Source organism: Odocoileus virginianus, chromosome 15, assembly GCF_023699985.2.
Source record: "Odocoileus virginianus isolate 20LAN1187 ecotype Illinois chromosome 15, Ovbor_1.2, whole genome shotgun sequence".
Lineage (NCBI taxonomy): Eukaryota > Metazoa > Chordata > Mammalia > Artiodactyla > Cervidae > Odocoileus > Odocoileus virginianus.
Window position 1 is genome coordinate 18,335,048 of NC_069688.1, and position 14,781 is coordinate 18,349,828.

A 14,781-nucleotide genomic window follows, 5' to 3' on the forward strand; every position below is an offset into this window, starting at 1 on the left:
GAAGGTGCACCCTGGCCAATGCAGGCAGTCCTTCTCATTTGAATTCCTGCAGCATCGGCCAGGCCTGCTTTCTTCTTGTGTTTATTACACACTCTTTTTATGCATCGACTCTGTGCCTTGACAGTTGAGAGACACAAGGTACTCAGAAAACGATACCCTCCCTCCTCTCAAGACACCTGCAGTCTCACAAACGGGACAGGTCTGGAACTGGGGGCCTTCGGTGGTCTGGGAGTGTCCCCTGCCTCTTTCTCCCCTCTCCCACCATTGCAGATGAATGATGTTGCTAAGATGCCTCCTCGTAGTCACTCACTCGGGTGTTCTTTCATATTGACAAAGATGTGGGTCTGGTTGTTAGCTTGTGCTGCAAGAGGAAGTTCTGTAATCAGTTGAAAATCACCTTGTCGCTACTATGGAAAAAAAGAAATGGATGATAGGTGTTTTTGCCGATTCCCTGGCATGGCTTTTATTTCATGGTTATGTAAAATGAGATATTCAAATTAATTTATTCACATATATATTTAAATGATTATTTCATGGAAACCAATGTTGCTTTGGGAAATTAAAGGATATACTGATTACTAAATTGTAGCCTTTGATAAGCATATTTTAGTTTACTTTTTAATGCTGGGATATATAGGACTAACTCAGTATGATTACTTTTGCCAGTTAAAAGAGCAATCTCTCCATTTGAATACAGAGATGAGCTGCACTGACTCACCTATGTTTTTTTTTTTTCTTTTCTCATTAGGTGGTACTTTGGAGGTATAAGTTTTCTCAGCTGAAAGGTTCCTCAGATGACGGCAAGAGCAAAATCAAATTTTTGTTTCAGAATCCAGATACTAAACAGATTGAAGCAAAGGTAAACCCAAATTCATCACACAAAACACCTCCAACTGCATTCATGCCATTAAGAGACAGAGGGGAGAAAATTTAGGAGATCCGCAAGTGCAAAAACACATGTTTTTTGTTTACCTTGGAGTAGCTCTCATGACCAAAGAAATAGATTCGCTTTAAAATTTTAATGACAAATTTTCACTGAAACACGTACTTGAGAATAAATTACACACAACATTTCATTTCTTAGTTTTAATTTTTGTGAACTGTATTTCTGTCACACTAAAATCATATTCTGGGAACTGAAACATTTTCTTGGTGGTTTCACATGCTAAATAATAATTTATAAAAGATATTCTGATTCTATCACTGTTTATCCCCTCTTTGAATATGAATGAGTGTATGTGTGTACTCATTCAGTCAGTCATGTCCTCTATGTGATCTCATGGACTGTAGCCTGCCAGGCTCCTGTCCATGGGATTCTCCAGGCAAGAATACTGGAGTGGGTTGCCATTCCCTCCTTCAGGGGAGCTTTCCAACTCAGGGATCGAATCCACTCCCCTTAAATCTCCTGCATTGACAGGTGGGTTCTTTGCTACTAGCGCCACCTGGGAAAACTTTGGATATGAATATCAATTCCTAAAAAATATTTTTTAAATCAATTCATGTTTTCTGTATGTTATTCTGTTAAATAAAATGAATAAATGAATGATTTTTTGCTTTGCTCCCTGTAGACTTTCAGTATTCTGAAATATATCAGAAAGATTCACTACTTTTATGTTTATGATTATGTATTTGTAGATATTCAAAATCTGAAGGACTTCCTTTGCCCTACCGTGAAATTCACCCCAACAGTCTTTGGGTTAGAATGAGTTATAAATATATTATTTCAGTGGGGAAAAGAGAATAAGTAATGAATACCTAAGTGAAAAATGAATTCTATGGAAATGAAAACTCAGATATAAATTTTCAACCCTGACTTAAAATCACCATAATTCAGTTACATCCCAGTACTTATTAAGTCCGGGGGAGGTTTGGCTGACATTCAGAACCTTCAAAGGACAGACCCTTCCTGACTCCCGTCCGGGCTCCTGCAGCCCTGCTCTGTGCAGACCAGAGGCTCTCGCGCTCCTTTTAACAAGACAGCTTCCTTCTCGAGGCTGCTCCTGCTTTTGTCTGGACTCCTCCCTCCGTCTGCTTGTCTCTGACCCTGTCAGAGCGCCCACCCCGGCCCTGTGATTGTCCCTAGACTCCTCTCAGCACCTGCTCCTGGGCTCTGAGGGGGCTGTGGAGCGACTCCTCTCTGCCAGCTTCTGTCCCGCTGTTTCCCACATCTGTCTCCAGTCACTGTGGACGGAGACCTGGGTACCCTCACCCTCTCCCGCCTGACTCCCATGTCCTCACCCCGCCTCGCCCGGGTCCTAAATGCAGACCTGTCTGAGGGCACCCCCATCCCGTCCCCCCGGCTGCCGTGGGTGGACCATTGCTCTATGTCATCACATACACTGCTCTTCCAATCGCTTCTGGGTGTCACGATGAGAACGAATCTCTACTCTCCAAAAGGATCTACCTTTAGCTTTTGGCGGATTTTCCACGTTGACACTCATGACCCATCTTAACACGATGAGTGCTGTCAGTGCTGTCAGTTCTGTGTTCTTCCGACAGATGTGGAATGTCAGCCACTAGTTAATATGTTTGATTTGATAAACTCCTTCTCTTCTGATATTTTTAATGTGCTAACCAATCCTGAGTCCACAGCATGAAGCAAAAAAGATAAAGGCAGTGAAATGACTACTAACTACTGTATTTAGACTTCATTAATGTAGCTCACATACCTACTGCTTCCTTAACTATTCTATTTATTAGTCTGCCAGCTTCGAAATGCTACTTTTTATGGTTAGCATGTTTTAGATAATACTTCATAAATTCATTTAGTAAGAAATAGTTTCAGAAGCTATTTATGGAATGTTTTTCCTTGAACTTAGTAGTGTTATGTCCGACTCTTTGCGAGTCCACTGACTATAACCCACCAGGCTCCTCTGTCCATAGGATTCCCCAGGCAAGAACACTGGAGTGGGTTGCCATGCCCTCCTCCAGGGGTTCTTCCCAACCCAGGGATCAAAGCCGGGTGTCTTGCATTGCAGGCAGATTCTTTGCCGTCTGAGCCACCAGGTACTCCTCCTTAAATTTAGAGGCAGTAATTTTTGAGTAGTAAAAAGAGAAGTTTCAAAGCCAATGAGACATTCTGACCATTGGTGAATTGCCAGACTTCTTCAAAGTCACCACCTCCTTCTATAAAATGAGGAAGAAAAAGACCTCCATGGATGATACTGAAAATACCAAATTAATCATGGACACTGTTTTAAAACCAGCCAATTAGAACTGTGACCAGCTCTATAGAATAATTTAGCCATTCTGGTGTGCATTGCTTCTGCCAATACCACAGAGTTCATATACTATTAAAACTAGTACAGTTGCTATTTTGTAACCTTTATCACGGTAACTTGTGAGCAGTAATCAGAAGCTCCTTCACAGGAGGAAAGCGTGAAGAATGCCAGCGCGTATCACGTCACAGAACTTATAAACTGATGTTACTTGAGAATTCAGCATTTCCTCACTTTTTCTAAATGAGGGAATAGGCAACACAATACAGTGGAAAGAAAATTAAGATCAAGTAACTTTAAGTACCTGATGCAAAGAGTCGACTCATTGGAAAAGACTCTTATGCTGGGAAAGATTGAAGGCAGGAGAAGAAAGGGGCGACAGAGGATGAGATGATTGGATGGCATCACTGACTCAATGGACATCAGGTTGAGCAAACTCTGGGAGATGGTGAAGGGCAGGGAAGCCTGGTGTGCTGCAGTCCATGGGGTCACAAAGAGTTGGACACGACTTAGTGACTGAACAATAACTTGAGTAAAACTCTCTTCTTTACCATTTCCCAGCTACATGACCTGGGCAATTCACCAAATTGTGACTGCTGCCTTGCAGGAAAAGTGTAAGGAATAAATACCCATGGTACCTGGCATATGGAAGACAATAAATCACTCGGGAATGATTTCATCTTAAAAGAATGCAGCATAAACATAGAGAAAGTATTAAAAAACAGCAGTTGTTATTATTAGAAAATCAGTTAGTAAAGGTGATTACTTATATATGTAAACTATCCCGTCCACATTTAAGAAATTCAAATGTACAACCATAATCCAAGTTTGTGTCATTTATCAAATTCCTTGGGCAATTAATTTATATTAATTTTTAAAATTGTGATGGGGTAAGAGGAACCCCAAGTCAGGGACAGAGACTTCTCCCACGTATTATATGATATATGTGCCCTTACTTTATGTCTGTTGTAACACTGGCATCCACCCCGTGTGTTCATTATTCACCACTGTGCCTTCTCCACTAGATCAAGAATGTGTAAGTGTGAGGAATGTGTCTTACAATCCAGCATTCCTAAGGCTTAACCTGATACTTCCCTGGGAACAGACGAGTCATAGCTGTCTCTATTTCATTTAATTTAATATTTCCTGGTCCGTTATTTATTCACTGTGTAGACGTGAGAGTTTATTTCTCTGGAATAAATGCCTAGGAGGGCAGTTGCTCAGTCATATGGAAAATGTTCATTTAGTTTTAAAGAAAACGCCAAATCACTGTGCAGAGTAGCTGTGACATTTTGCATTCCCTCCATCAATATACCAGAAACTCAGTATCCCTACAGCCTCCCCAGCATTTGGAATGGTCACTACCCTTCTTTTCAGGAGTTCTTATCATAGTATTCTTGCCTGGAGAATCCCAGGGATGGGAGAGCCTGGTGGGCTGCTGTCTATGGGGTCTCACGGAGTCGGACACTACTGAGGCGACTTAGCAGCAGCAGCAGCATAGTTTTAATTTTTATTCCCTAATGACTAGCACTGATTTTTTTTTGGAGGGGGGCAGGTTTCCAAAATCACTGCACATGGTGACTGCAGCCATGAAATTAAAAGACACTTGCTCCTTGGAAGAAATGCTATGACCAACCTAGACAGCATATTAAAAAGCAGAGACATTGCTTTGCTGACAAAGGTCCGTCTAGTCAAAGCTATGGTCTTTCCAGTAGTCATGTATGGATGTGAGAATTGGCCTATAAAGCTGGATGCTGAAGAATTGATGCTTTCTAACTGTGATGTTGGAGAAGACTCTTGAGAGTCACTTGGACTTCAAGGAGATCAAATAAGTCAATCACAAAAGAAATCAACCCTGAATATTCATTGGAAGGACTAATGTTGAAGTTGAACTTCAATACTTTGGCCACCTGGTACAAAGAATTGACTCATGGGAAAAGACTGATGCTGGGAAAGATTGAAGGCAGGAGGAGAAGGGGCTGGGATGGTTGGGTGGTATCACTGACTCAATGGGGACGAGTTTGAGCAAGCTCTGGGAGTTGATGATGGATAGGGAAGCCTGGCGTGCTGCAGTCCATGAGGTTGCAAAGAGTCGGACATGACTGAGCAACTGAACTGAACTGAATGACTAGCAGTGATGAACAACTTCTTATGTGACCATTTTCTAAGTAATTATGTCCCCTTTGGTGAAACATCTCTTCCTGCTTTTCGCCTGTTTTCAAATTGTATTTTGTGATCTGTTTTACTTAGAGTTTTATGAGTTATTATATACTGGATTGGCCAAGAAGTTTGGAAAAAACCCAAGCAAACTTCTTGGCCAATTCAATAATTTTTATACAAGGATTTGTTAGATGTAATGTTTGCAAATATTTTCTTCCAGTTTGTAATTTGTGTTTCATCTTCTTCACAGTGTATCGTGTATCTTGCAGAGAAATTTACAGATTTTTAGAAACCAAATTATCAGTTCTTTCTCTTAGAAATAATGATTTTAGTGTCATGTAAAAAAATTCTTCAGCACATCACAAGGGTCAAAGGTTTTCTCTTATGCCATTTTCAACATGTTTTATAGGCTTGCCATCAACAGTTAAATATGTGATACATCTGAGTCTATTTTTTCCCTATAAGTTGTGGGGTTTGACTGACCTTCTGTTTTGCCTGTGGTTATCTGATTACAACAGCACCATTTGTTGTAAAGACCACTCTTCCTCTGTTGAATTATTTTAGCAGCTTCATCGGAAAATCACCTGGTCCTACCTCTGTGGCACTACTGCTTGGTTCATTTTTGCATCTGTTACTTCGCTAGTATCGTCCATTCTTCGACAAAGTAGCTAAGTGACGATCCTTGAAATGGATGGTTCTGTGCACTTTATGGTTATCTTTCAGAACTGCTTTAGTTGTTCTCGTTTCGTTGAGTTTCCACAGGTGTTTCAGAATTATCCTCTTTATATCCATGCATAATCTCAGCGGCACTTCTGGAGGGAGGGCATGACAAATATCAATTTCAGGAGAATTAACATCTTTACTATGCTGCTTTCTTAATGCAATGAAAACAGACTATTCTATTTTTTTGAACTTTGGATTTATATCTTCAGTGTTATGTAGTTTTCATTATATAGATCCTATGCATATTTTGTTAAACTTAGATAAACTATTTATTCTTTTTTTTTTGAGGGAATATAAACATCTTAAAATTTTTCATTTTCCAAATATTAATGCTAATATGTAGCAATATAATTAACATTTATATATTTACATTGCATCCTGAAACCTGTATATATACACACACACACACACACACACACATATATATACTAATTATTAGTTCTAGCTCTTTTGTTTCTATTTATGCTTTTTAAAATTCTTCCAGTTTATTTACATAGATTACTAAGACATATGGAAATAAGGAAAGATGTTTCTTTTTTCAGATTCACATAGCATTGCTATCTTTTTCTTGCCTACAATTTTAAATGATGTATTGAATACCAGTAAAGAGTGTGGACATTCTTCATTTGTTCCTTATTTTAGGGAAAATCATTTAGCTTTTCACCAAGTGAGTGAGTGAAAGTCACTCAGTTGTGTCCGACTCTTTGCGACCCCATGGACTGTATAGTCCATGGAATTCTCCAGGCCACAATACTGGAGTGGGTAGTCTTTCCCTTCTCCAGGGCATCTTCCCAACCCAGGGGTCGAACTCAGGTCTCCCGCATCGCAGGCAGATTCTTTACCAGTTGAGGCAGTGGTCTAATAAAATTGTTTTCTCAGGTTGAGCTAGGTCCCATATTTTTCTAAAGGTTTTATTATGAGTGAGTATCAATTAATATGACAATGTCAGTTTTCTTGTTTGGCTTCTTAATGCAACAGAATATATTAATGGATTTTCAGATACTTACCCTGTCTTACAACTGGAATAAACCCTACTTAATAATGATGTGGAATTTCTTACATATGTGGCTGAATTTTATTTGTCAAAATTTTAAGTATTTTTGCTTTTACATCTTCGAGAGTTACTGGTCTGTAGGGGCTTTTTTGTTGTTTTTTGTTTGGTTGACTGGTTGGTTTGGTACTGTCTTTGCCTACTTTTGGTATTGGAACAAGCTGTCTTTATAAAATGAGTTGAAAATGTTCCTCCTCTTTTTTTATTTTCTGGAAGATATTGTATACCATTGTTGTTGATTCTTCCCTAAAAGTTTAGTCAAGTTCTCTGGTAGAACCACATCAGTCAGGAGATTTTATTTTGAGGATTTTTTTAAACTATGAATTCAACTTGCTTAGTAGATAACTATTCAAATTATCTATTCCTATCAGATGATTTGTGGTAATTTTTACTTGCCAAGGTCTTCATCAATTTTATTTAAGCTGTCAAATTAATGTTTATAGACTTTTTCATAGTATTTCCTTATTGTCACTTTGAAGTCTGCAGGTCCTGTAATAGCATCCCTAATTCATCTCTGATGTTAATAATTGGTGCCTTCTTTCTATTTATCTGTCAGTCTTGTTAGAGACTATTCAAAGAACTAACAGTTCTCCTTTATTTCCTCAGTTGAGCTCTGTAATACTTGATGAACTCTGCTCTCACCTTTATTATTTACTTCTCTTTGGTTGCTTTGGTTTTATATTGCTTTTCTTTTTCTGATTTCACAAGGTGGAATTTTTAAATTGTTGACTCAAAACTTTTTTGTTGCTAATATAAAAATTTAATTCCAGAATTTCCTTCTTAGGATTGCATTCTACAAATGTTGATATGTTGTATTTCTACTTTTATTCAACTCAGTGTATTTTTCATTTCCCTCAAGGCTTCCTCTTTAATAGATGATTTTCTTTTAAGAAGTGTGATGTTTATGTTCTATGTATCTGGAGGTTTTCTTGTTATATTTCTAGAATTGATTACTAGTATGATACAGTTAGTCAGAGAATATATTCTGTATGATTTCACTTCATTTTTCTCTTACCTTATGTCAGATACTCTGCTTGAATAAGACAAAATAGACTTTAAAATACTGTTCAAAATATAGAGAAAGTTATATAATGAAAAAAGGGTCAATTCAACAAAAAGTTATAACAATTATCAGTACTAACATCAGAGCACCTAATATATAAAAATATTGACATATCTGAAGAGAATAATTGACAGAAATGCAATCATAGTAAGAGACTTCAAAGACATTACTTTGCTGACAAAGGTCCATCTAGTTAAAGCTATGTTTTTTCCAGTAGGATGTGAAAGTTGGACCATAAAGAAGGCCGAGTGCCAGAGAACTGATGCTATTCAATTATGGTGCTGAAGATTCTTGAGAGTCCCTTGGACTGCAAGAAGATCAAACCAGCCAATCCTAAAGGAAATTAAGCCTGAACATTCATTGGAAGGACTGATGCTGAAGCTCCAATACTTTGGCCACCTGATACAAAGAGCTGACTCATTGGAAAAGGCACTGATGTTGGGAAGACTGAGGACAAAAGAAGGGCCATCAGAGAATGAGATGGTTAGATGGCATCACCAACTCAATGGACATGAATTTGAGCAAACTTCTGGAGATAGTGCAAGAAGGGAATCCTGCACGATGTAGTCCATGAGATCACAAAGACTGGGGCACAACTTACCAATTCAGTCAGTTCAGTTCAGTCGCTCAGTCATGACTGACTCTTTGCGACCCCATGGACTGCAGCATGTCAGGCCTCCCTGTCCCATCACCAACTCCCAGAGCTTGCTCAAACTCACTTCCATTGAGTCTGTGTTGCCATCCAACCATCCCATCCTTTGTCGTCCCTTTCTCATCCTCCCTTAAGTCTTTCCCAGCATCAGGGTCTTTTCCAATTAGTCAGTTCTTCACATCAGGTGGCCAAAGTATTGGAGTTTCAGCTTTAGCATCAGTCCTTTCAGTTAATGGTCACAACTGATTTCCTTTAGGATTGAATAGTTGGATCTCCTTGCAGTCCAAGGCACTCTCCAGAGTCTTCTCCAACATCACAGTTAAAAAGCATCCACTCTTCAGAACTCAGCTTTCTTTATAGTCCAACTGTCACATCCATACATGACTACTGGAAAAACCATAGCTTTGACTAGATGGACCTTTGTTTGCCAAGTAATGTCTTTGCTTTTTAATATGCTGTCTAGGTTGGTCATAGCCTTTCTTCCAAGAGCAGGCATCTTTTAATTTCGTGGCTGCAGCCACCATCTGCAGTGATTTTGGAGCCCAAGAAAATTAAGTTGCTCCTTGGTTCCATTGTTTCCCCATCTATTTGTCATGAAGTAATGGGGACGGATGTCATGATCTTCATTTTTTGAATGTTGAGTTTTAAGCCAGCTTTTTCATTCTCCTTTTTCACTTTCATCAAGAGGCTCTTTAGTTCTTCTTCACTTTCTGCCATAAAGGGTGGGGTCATCTGCATATCTGAGGTTATTGATATTTCTCCCAGCAATCTTGATTCCAGCTTGTGCTTCATCCAGCCCACCATTTCATATGCTGTACTCTGCATATTAGTTAAATAAGCAGGGTGACAATATACATCTTTAATGTACCCCTTTCCCAATTTGGAACCAGTCCATTGTTCCATGTCTGGGTTCTAACTCTTGCTTCTTAACCTGCATACAGATTTTTCAGGAGGCAGGTAAGGTGGTCTGATATTCCCATCTCTTTAAGAATTTTCCACAGTTTTGTTGTTATCTACACATTCAAATTCTTTGGCATAATCAATAAAGTAGAAGTTTTTCTGGAATTCTCTTGTTTTATCTATGATCCATTAGGTGTTAACCATTTGATCTCGGGTTCCTCTGCCTTTTCCAAATCCGGCTTGAACATCTGTAGGTTCTTGGTTCACATACTGTTGAAGCCTGACTTGGAGAATTTTGAGCATTACTTTGTTAGCTTGTGAGATGAATGCAATTATGCAGTGAGAGCATTCTTTGGGATTATCTTTCTTTGGTGTTAGAATGAAACTGACCTTTTCTACTCCTGTGGCCACTAATAAGTTTTCCAAATTTGCTAGCATATTGAGTACAACATTTTCCCAGCACCATCTTTTAGGATTTGAATCTAATCTTTTAGGATTAGCTCAACTGGAATTCCATCACCTCCACTACCTTTGTTGGTAGTGATGCTTCCTGAGGCCCACTTGACTTCTCATTCCAGGATGTCTGGCTCTAGGTAAGTGGTCACACCATCGTGGTTATCTGGCTGATGAAGATCTTTTTGTATAGTTCTTTTGTGTATTCTTGCTGCCTCTTAATATCTTCTGCTTCTGTTAGGTCCATATCATTCTGTCCTTTATTGTCCCCATCTTTGCATGAAATGTTCCCTTGGTATCTCTAATTCCTTAAAGAGATCTCTAGTCTTTCCCATTCTATTGTTTTCCTCTGTTTCTTTACATTGATCACCGAGGAAGGCTTTCTTATCTATCCTTTCTATTCTTTGGAACCGTACATTCAGATGGGTATATCTTTCCTTTTCTCCTTTGCCTTTAGCTTCTCTTCTTTTCTCAGCTATTTGTAAGCCCTCCTCAGACAACCATTTTGCCTTTTTGCATTTCTTTTTCTTGGGAATGGTCTTGATCCCTGCCTCCTGTACAATGTCATGAACCTCTGTCCATAGTTCTTCAGGCACTCTGTCTATCAAATCTAATCCCTTGAATCTTTTTGTCACTTCCACTGTACGACTATAAGGTATTTGATTTAGATCATACCTGAATGGTCTAGTGGTTTTCCCTACTTTCTTCAATTTAAGTCTGAATTTGGCAATAAGGAGTTCATGATCTGAGCCACAGTCAGCTCCCAGTCTTGTTTTTGCTGACTGTATAGAACTTCTCCATCTTTGGCTGCAAAGAATGTAATCAATCTGATTTCAGTACTGACCATCTGCTGATGTCCACTTACCAAGTGAACAACAGCAAAAGGAGACTTCAATACCCCACTTTTATTAAATCTCAAAGTTGTATTTTTGAAAAGAAAAACAAAACTCAAAAACTGTTAAAGAATAAAAGAGATACACTCATATAAACAAATTTAGAAATGAAAGAGGAGACATTACAATGGATAACACAGAAATAAAAAATAAACTAAAGACTTCACCATAATACCTGATACTATAAAACTCCTGGGAGAAAACATAGGGAAAAAACTTCTTGACACTGGTCTTGACAATAATATTTTGGATATGATTCAAAATATGATATATGATATAAAAGCATAGGCAACAAAAGCCAAAATAGACAACTGGTAGTACATTAAATTAAAATGATTTGCATAGCAAAGAAAATTTTTAAAAAGCATTCTAAGTAATGTGAAAAAATTTTACTTGCAAACCATGCATCCAATAATGAGTTAATTTCAAAAATATATAAGGAACTCATACTACTCAATACCAAGATACAAATAATACAGTTAAAATGAGCTAGGGTCTAATAGACACTTCTCAAAAAAAGAAATGTAAATAACCATCAAATACATAAGAATTTGCTCAATATTTCTAAATCTCAGGGTAACACAATTCAAAAACACAGTGAGATATCACCTTACACCAATATGGGCAACTGTCAACAAAAGGACAAAGATAATAATGTAGGCAAAGATAAGAAGAAAGGAAACCCTTGTGAATCTCTGGTGGGAATGTAAATTGGTACCACTCTGATAGAAATCAGTATGAGGATTCCTCTAAAGAGGTAAATAGGGGTGCCACATTATCCAACAATCCGACTTCTGGATATTTTTCCAAATTAATTGAAGTCTATATCTTGAAAATATATCAGTTTCCCTTATGCAAGATTTGTGGTGATTGTTCAGTTGGTAAGTCATGTTTGACTCTTTGCAACCCCATGGACTGCAGGCCTCCAGGCTTCCCTGTCCTCCACTGTCTCTCAGAGTTTGCTCAAGTTATACAAGATTAATAGAGACCTAATGAGTAATGTGGTGATGGTAGGTAATGATATGAAATACTTGACATTTGTGGCAAAGATAGGTAGTCAGTAAACCACACCTAGCATACACTCTAGTAGTTATAGAGGTTGTGGTATATGAATTAGTTTGATTGTGGTGTGCTTTTTACAGTGCATATATTTATCAGAACATCAACTCATGCACCGTAAACACATAGTTTTATATGTCTAAGATATCATCAAAAAGCTGTATTAAAAAAAAAACCTGATGAAATGATTTAGTAAAGGGACTCAGTTCTTGCTATATGTGATAAGTAGACAGCTTTAAATAAGACATACTCTCATAGTTAAAATATACACCAGGTTACAAGGCAAATATATTAAAGTCAGAGCTTATTTCACAAGAGATATTGTTTGTTTGGGGAATATGATTGTTTGAGTTGCTGCGCATATTACAAGGTTAAAAATTTTAAATAGTATTTCAATTTTCCACTGTGAAAAGCCTTAGAAATACTTTAAAAAGGACAAGAGTTGGGGAAATATACTTTGTTTTTTGTCTTTGTTGTTGCTTTTGTTGTTTTATGGCTATACAAAGACAATGTTATAATACCAAAACTGGTTATTTTTTTTTCTCTGAAAGTAGAAATTCATAAATTCTCACTTCATTACTCAGAAAGCTTAGTAAATTTGCCATCAGTTTTTCAAAGCCTTATTAAACTTCCCAGAACTTTCCTAGTAGACCAGAGGGGTGGTTCCCTATTTAAATCACAAGCAGTATTGCAGTTATTTGATAATTAATTTAAAAGCTCATTTAATTGTTACTGGGTACTTTTTTTAACGTGCTGTTTTTATGATGTTAGTATAGATGCTAATTCATCAAAGATTACCAACATATTCTCATTGTTGGCCATAAGAAAATTTCCTAGGTAAAAAAAGAAATATATATATATATATATATATATTTGCTTACTATTTTTAACATTTCATTATTATTTTTATGTGTATCTATTTTTAAATTATAATTTGATATAATACAAGAAGTCAGAGAATCCCCAGACTTCAAAATAGTCTGCTTTCTAAAGGCATTGTTGTTGCTTTATTCATTGAAATTCATGACCATCCCTCTAGGGAAACACTGTTAAAGTCTTTCATAAACTAGTGTATACAGCATATTAATCCTAAATTACTGGATTTAACATCTGGCAGCCAAGGTATTACTTTTTGTACAATAAGAGAAGGAAAAAGAAAATTGCTTTTTTATTTAGTGGAACAGAGCAGAGTTTGGAAACATCTCTAAATAGACTTTTTCCCCAAAATCCTTCCTGCCCCCAATCTCCATGGTCTCAGAGACATCAAGTGGCCCCAAGAGAACTTCCCACATAATATAAGGTTTAGTAAGACTTAAATCAGAAATTGAGGATTGAATCCCAGTAATGCTACTTACCAGCTATTCTCTATAAATCTTCATTTTCTGATTATAAATTGTGGATAAAAGTGTCTGCCCAAAAGGATTGCTCTCAGGATGAAATGCAGGCAAGGACTGAGTACACAACACGGTGAAGGGAACACTTCAGATGCTGAGTCAGCACCTGTCAGGGACCCTACTAAAGAACGCATGATGTGCTGAAGTCTGCCTTTCAGATGATGATGACTCATCGTCTAAGCAGATTCCTATGTGGCATCTGGAGGGCTCATGAACTAGGAAGTTTAATATTCACAAAGCCAAACCCAGGAGGGACTGGGGCCGACAATCTTCCTCTGCATAGAAAAGTGAAAGATCAGCTTCCCAGCTAGCCTGTTGTTCAGTTCTCACTCTTTCTGGCATCCGGAACCAGAGGTTTCCTAGAACTCTCCTTTCACTGAGAACTCCCAGAGCCCCAGCTGTTTAGATTCTGGAGAAGAAAAATGAGGACTAAGTGGCTCCTGTTTGTAATGAGGTCCTTTATCAAAGCAGTTTGGTGCCTCATACTGCGATCGAAACTGGAGCAGCTGTGAGTGAATGGGGATGGAGGTGGGAATGAGGGTTGTGTGTGTGTGTGTGTGCACGCGTGTGTGCATGTGTGTGGTTTACATATGACTGATTTTATCCAAAATCATAGTGTAGAAGAAACGAGTGACTGGATGTAAATGGGGAGAATGAATCAAGTGTGTGTATGTGAGATTTACATTCCTCTGATCTTACCTAAAACTTTATTTCAAATTCTTGATTGGAGCAGGGAAATGAATACATGATGAAGGAGAACTCTGCACTGGATACTCATCTTCCTTGAAAAGAGCTTCTAAGCTCCTGGGAATCCCCAAGGGTTCCAAGTCATGTTTATTTCTCCCTGAGAATGTTTTCCTCCTTGTGCTTAATCTATTTCCAAGCCTCTTATATTCTTCATAGGGATATTGAATTTTATTTACCCACATATGTTAAGAATCCCAACTTCTTTTAATCTAGTAAGCTAGGAAAACTTTTAACCTGATATTTTTTGGTAAAACATATATTAACTGCCTCCAAAGTAAGCAACTGTCAGAGGGAACATGTTGAGGGTGTGATACTTTTTTTTTTTCCTTTTTCCCCAAAGTCACCATTCACCTATAGAAGAAATGGAATTATGTTTTTATTTAATATAAGTAAAAACATTTTGAAAATCAAAATTTTAAGAATAAAGATATACTTGAAAGCTTTTCTAAGGAGGCCAAGTAACTCAAA

The 14,781-nt window shown here is 37.8% G+C and overlaps 1 protein-coding gene across 6 annotated transcripts in view; it reads left to right on the top strand.

Annotated features, from left to right (window-relative positions):
• The window catches only part of SNTG1 (syntrophin gamma 1), a 391,921-nt gene that overhangs the window by 369,947 nt on the left and 7,193 nt on the right, over positions 1-14,781 (top strand). For all 6 annotated transcript variants that reach the window (XM_070477087.1, XM_070477085.1, XM_070477089.1 and 3 more), the window contains one exon: positions 749-859. In XM_070477087.1, coding sequence (XP_070333188.1) covers positions 749-859 — 111 coding nt within the window. The remainder of the gene's footprint in view (positions 1-748; positions 860-14,781) is intronic.